This window comes from Sesamum indicum, linkage group LG7 (genome assembly GCF_000512975.1).
Source record: "Sesamum indicum cultivar Zhongzhi No. 13 linkage group LG7, S_indicum_v1.0, whole genome shotgun sequence".
Classification (NCBI taxonomy): domain Eukaryota; kingdom Viridiplantae; phylum Streptophyta; class Magnoliopsida; order Lamiales; family Pedaliaceae; genus Sesamum; species Sesamum indicum.
In genome coordinates this window covers 9,405,255-9,410,680 of record NC_026151.1, presented here as the reverse complement: position 1 = coordinate 9,410,680, position 5,426 = coordinate 9,405,255, and the positions used below count along the sequence as shown (strand labels likewise).

At 36.1% G+C, this 5,426-nt stretch overlaps 2 protein-coding genes across 3 annotated transcripts in view; one reads left to right on the top strand and one right to left on the bottom strand.

Annotated features, from left to right (window-relative positions):
• The window catches only part of LOC105166798 (40S ribosomal protein S4), a 2,638-nt gene extending 2,287 nt beyond the window's left edge, over window positions 1–351 (bottom strand). The window contains exon 1 of the mRNA XM_011086284.2: window positions 209–351. Within this exon, the coding sequence (XP_011084586.1) occupies window positions 209–211 (3 nt within the window). The 5' untranslated portion in view covers window positions 212–351. The remainder of the gene's footprint in view (window positions 1–208) is intronic.
• LOC105166797 (uncharacterized calcium-binding protein At1g02270-like) lies at window positions 1,389–5,420 on the top strand. 2 transcript variants are annotated; one of them, XM_011086281.2, is made up of 10 exons: window positions 1,389–1,782; window positions 2,026–2,130; window positions 2,235–2,340; window positions 2,999–3,219; window positions 3,314–3,390; window positions 3,475–3,583; window positions 3,665–3,790; window positions 4,322–4,432; window positions 4,533–4,640; window positions 4,836–5,420. In XM_011086281.2, exons 1-10 carry the CDS (start codon window positions 1,642–1,644, stop codon window positions 5,064–5,066), a joined length of 1,335 nt encoding a protein of 444 aa, XP_011084583.1. In that variant the 5' UTR covers window positions 1,389–1,641; the 3' UTR covers window positions 5,067–5,420. The 2 variants fall into 2 exon arrangements, with proteins under 2 accessions (XP_011084583.1, XP_011084584.1); XM_011086282.2 differs by lacking the exon at window positions 4,533–4,640.

The following is a 5,426-nucleotide window of genomic DNA, read 5'->3' as shown; positions in this document are numbered from 1 at the left end:
AACAGTTCACTCATCCCATCTACGCCTTCTCCACTTTTCGCAGAAAATCCAAAGCCTCGATAAAAACAAAAATCATCACTAAAATCAACTACATTCACCTAAAAATTTCAGAAATTACAACATAATCAGGAATGTTAATTCTTCCAAAACGCGAGAGATTAACATAGAAATCAATCAACAATACTAGCATGGTGTGGTTAGAACTGACCATCTTAGTGGTGGATGTGAGAATAGACGGCGGTGGCTCCCTCTCTCTCCCTCACTCTCTCTCACTCGTACGTTGGAGCTGCGGACAGAATGCAAAACCCTAGCTCCAAGATTATATATGTAGTTTGGGAAACTCTCATATTAGGTCAAGGAGCCTGATATAGGCTTGGGCCATCCCATCCCCACTTTGGGCTTGCCCGGTTCCTGGCCCAGCACATATTATGGAACCCAATCCACATTCTCAATTACCTTACTTTAAATTCAAAATGTTATCATTTTTCTCCAAAATATTTAATCTAATGCTCCCTATATTGGTAAAATTAACAAAAATATAACCCATCGTGACAACACACATTGACATCAATTTGAGAGGCTTTTATTGGGATGATTTGGTTTGTTTTTTTAAAAAATTAGTTGTTGTTGCACGTGGTTCTCAAAACAAAAAAATAAAATTATATTGTGAGATAAAGAGGAGAAAAATATAGAAATATACAAATGTAGTGAGGTGATGAAAAAGAAAGAAATATCTAAAATAAAAAAATATAAAAATTATAATTGTGGGTTTATTAAAAATATAAAAATTTATAAGAAAAAATAAATATAGAGAATATGAGAGAGAAAAAATTAATTGTACTATGGTTTATTAAAATTATGAAAGTTTGTGAGGACAAAAAATATGGAGAATATGAGTGAGAGAAATCGAGCAATGGGTTGAGAGCAAAAAATTATATAAAATTACTATCACGGACAATTTCTTTTTGAAAGAATAAAATAAATGAAATGATAAAATAAGACAATAAAAAATTGGTACGATAAATGAATTTTCTTTTATAATAGTATAAATGTCGCATTTGGAAGTGAACTAATGATTGTATCATCTAAAAAGTAAACTTAAATGATATTAAATGTAATTTTTTAAATCACATGAATTTTACGTATAATCACACGAAATCTCAAGTGAACGGACTTTAATTATTTATTAGTTTTTTTTTCAATTTTCATTTAAAATATTTTGCCATAAAATTCGAGTATAATTTTAATTTTGAGCTGATATTTAATTTATATTAGCCGTTGGAAAATAAAAAGGAGAGAGAAGAAAACAGACACACGCACAACACACACACACACGACACCAAGATACTCTCTCCTTCTTTTTCTAACTTCGTTTTTTCTAACTTCGTTTTCGCTCAATCTCATATATGCAAGTCATTGCCCGCCACCACCCTTCTTCTGACTCATACAAACAAACTTTTAGCGTTGTTAATTTGCATTCGTTTTCATCTCAACCACTGAAACAGTGATAGATATCGTTATCCCTTTGCCCACAAGAGGAAATATCTGTTTTGCTGTTGAATATCCTCCTCCGCGCTCATTCAAGCATCCATCAAACACCTGCTTGAAGAAATACATGTTTACGTCTACGTACGCGCAGAAATGGGGAGGAATAGCAGGACAATCAAGAGGGTTTCGAGAATTGGAAGCTATGCAATAGCTTCATCGATTACGGACCCCACTTGCGTTTCTTGCACAACGTTCAATATTCTTGCTCCTATTTACAAAAGACTCAGTCAAGAGGTAAATGCTGCAGAAGGGAAAATTCATGCATAGTTGTTGCTGATATGTAGCTGTAGAGTTGGGTTTTCTTTCTTTTTTTGGTGTGTGTTGTGTGTTTTTGGAGGTGTTGCTGCTGCTGTTCATCTTTTGATATTGACGTAGACATTGCTCTGTTTTTTATGTCCTTTGCGAGCTTTGATTTGTCCTTATAGGGATGAAAGTTTGATGGGTTTCTCGTAATGTGCTCTGTGTGCGCGAGGACAGGATCCCAGTTACAGAGAAAGTGATGTTAAAGGTTTTTGGCTAAATAGGAACAAGAGAATTTTGGATTGGTTATTGTGTGAAAGAGCTTCTATTATATGCCTTCAGGTTTTGCGTTTTTTACTCTTCTTGATATTTATATCCAGTTTTTTTTTTTATTTGAAATGAAGATGTCATCTCAAATGATTTAATATGTTTGTGGGCTGTTGCAGGAATTCTGGGTTGGGAATGAAGAGCTGGTCAGTATTTACGATAAGAGGCTAGGGGCTGCTGGTTATAACTGCGTCAAGCTTGCCAGGACGAATAATCGAGGCGATGGTATTCCAGTCTTTCTATTGTTGGATTATAAGCTTTTACGTTTGTTATAATTTCAATTATAAGTGTTTCAATTTGGAAGAGAATGGAATTTGAGAATCTCCGGTTGTTTCTGTATGTCTTGTCAAAGTTGACCATCTCATGTGGAATCTGTATTAGGGGATAGGATTTTTTCTCTGATATATGTGTTTATTCTTGTTCTTTTGAGTTAAACTTGCCTTCTTTGTGCATGGCCAATTCATCCAATTTGAGGTTTTATACATGCAGATGTATACATGGAAGAGGACAAGATCATAAAAGTAGTAGAACTGGTAAAAAGTAACTTGAAAGATTGTTAGAATCACCTTCATCGTGAAAGATTATCTTCAGCAATATTCTAATAAGTATATTTGCTCATGGTCAAATAGGCATGAATTCTTTTCTAAGGACAAAGATAATAAGGAATAAGAGAAGAGAAGAAAGGACTAGCTCCAGCTGTTTGATGATTGTGCATCAGACTCAATTCTCTGCTGTACAGAAACTAAAGTTCATTTTGGAATCATACCTGTTTATAGAACTGTCTTCTCTAAGTTTGTCGATATAGTTGGATATTTTAGTTCTTAATACTAACAGCACCACTTTGTTCTAGTTATAAAGCCAAGTCTTTCTCGATTTTTGCAAGGTCTCCTGACTGCCGTGCATAAGGACTCCTTCAGGATCATCAGCCACAGAGAGCTGCTTTTCAATGATTTTGGTGACCGTGTTGCTCAGCTACTGCATGTCGAGCTGATTGTGCCCTTCTCACAATGTCGAAACAATAATGTCCGCCAAGAAATTCTCATAGTGAACACCCACTTATTGTTTCCACATAATTCAAGTTTGTGCCTGGAACGACTTCGCCAGGTATATTTTAATTCAATTGCATGATGCAAACATTCCGAAATCAATTATCGATATTATCAGGTATCTGATTGGCTGTGTCATTTTTTTTTGAAAGGTCTACAAAATATTGCAATATGTGGAGTCATATCAATATGAAAACAAACTCAATCCCTTACCTATATTACTCTGCGGGTATGTCTGTTGGCTATTTTCTTTTACATTTGAGCGGCTGTATTCTAACATGATATGTTTGGTTCAATTCTTTAACTTGTGTAGTGACTGGAATGGAAGCAAGAGTGGTCATGTTTACAAGTTTCTTAGGTCTCAGGGATTTATATCATCATATGATGCTGCTCATGTGTATGCCGATGCAGATGCTCACAAGGTAACTTACCTTTGGTTCCTAATTCTCTAAGCTACTCTTTACTTTTTGTAATCATTGCTGATGCCATATTCTTCCATGCAGTGGGTAAGCCACCGTAATCATCGTGGAAACATTTGTGGTGTAGATTTTATATGGCTTCTTAATCCTAATAGATATAGGAAATTACTCAAAACAAGTTGGAGTGAAGCACTGGCTGGAATGCTCAAGGTAAGATATACTTGTTGAACTTTCTGATCTTTATAAAGTGATTTGAATATCTTAGCTCAAATAGTTGACATATTTGCTATCTAGTTGCTTAGACTGCTAATTCATGCTTTTGCCCCTTTTTTTTTAGTTAAACGTTGGTTTGCTCATAAAGGGTATTAAGAGCTGCTAATTTAGTTCCTGTTCTTAGTAATTCATCTAAACTTTCAAGAAATTTGACTATTAGGTTTGCAATACAGCCACATTACCTGTAAGTTTCCTATTGTTAACGCATAAAAGTTCTGCTAGTGCTTTCTTTGATGACACTAGAGACAGAGTAGTGAGTTCTGTCATGAAGCAACAGCATAAAACAGCAGCATAAGTCTCGACGGGTGGGGGTGGGGGGTCGGTGGGGGAAGAGGAATAAGCCTGTATATATTTGAACATAGCAGTAAGAAGCATGCTTTGCTCATAACATATTTACTTGCGCTACTTGACCATTTCGATGAAGTATAATCTGTTTCAAATATTTAATGCTTTTGTATTATCTTGCAGCATCAACTTAAGCGAGTATCTCTGACCGAGGATGATGCATTTGCTTTTTTAAAGGCAGATAGCGAGGGCGATTACATCACCTACTTCGGCTTCTATGAAGCACTGCAGCAGGTTAGCAGCAATTTAACCAAGCTCAGTTTTCTTCCATTTAGATTTCTCATCCTCAATGTAGTTATTTCTCAAAAATAAACACTTAGCTACATTTGTTCAGCTGAATTTGGTTGGACATTGTCATGGCCTTTGTAATGAAGAGGTAAAGGAACTATGGCTGCAAGCAGATGTGGATGGAAATGGTGTTATTGACTATAAAGAATTTAAGGTGCTAAATTGGTGATCTCAGCTTAGCTTATTCATTCTCATCTAATGACATGGTTTCCTGTTTTTTTTGCGATGTGAATTATCATACCACGAGACTTCTCAATTTACAAGTTAATAGAAGTGATTAGGAGCCATTCTCCATTCATCCAAAACACAATATAGAAACATGCTTATCTCCCTTCTTGCGATACTACAGCAGCAAATATGGAACACTTACTCGGACCAAGGAGAGAGAGAGAGGGATCAGGTCTGGGATGACATCGTCAATGGCACAGTGCAAACCATCGGATTCAGTGTCAAGAATGCAGTTCTCTTCCCAGCAGAAGTCGAGAAAGGGATGTGGCCTGAAGATTACTCTCTTTCTGATCATGCCCGTCTAACAGTGGTCTTTTCACCAGTGAGGATGCCATGTTCTCGGTTGACATAATGATATTTGATGGTTGCTTCTTGAGATGGACATAGAATTTTACAAAGATTTATGAGTGATGAAGGAAATTGAGCGTTGGATAAGCAAGCAACGAGTTTTTTCCCAAATCATCAAGTAGTGGCATTTATGATCAAACATAAAGATGAGTGGATTTGCACTGCTATAATCGGAGGCTGAAAATGTTTTGCTCGTCTGCAAGAATTTTGCTTGTGTATATAGTACTAAACTGTGGCAAGGTGTCATTCCTCATTTCTGTGGCTGTAAATGGCTAGTTATATAGCCTCCGGAGAGGAACAAACAGATCAAATACTCTTATCAAACACCACTTTTGGAACTGGAATCAAGTTAAGGACTCAGAAA

Coding starts and splice junctions, on each gene's coding strand:
- LOC105166797 (XM_011086281.2), top strand. CDS start 1,642: ATGGGGAGGAATAGCAGGACAATCAAGAGGGTTTCGAGAATTGGAAGC. Junction 3,391..3,474: donor TTACCTATATTACTCTGCGG/GTATGTCTGTTG, acceptor TAACTTGTGTAG/TGACTGGAATGGAAGCAAGA. Junction 4,641..4,835: donor TTGACTATAAAGAATTTAAG/GTGCTAAATTGG, acceptor GCGATACTACAG/CAGCAAATATGGAACACTTA.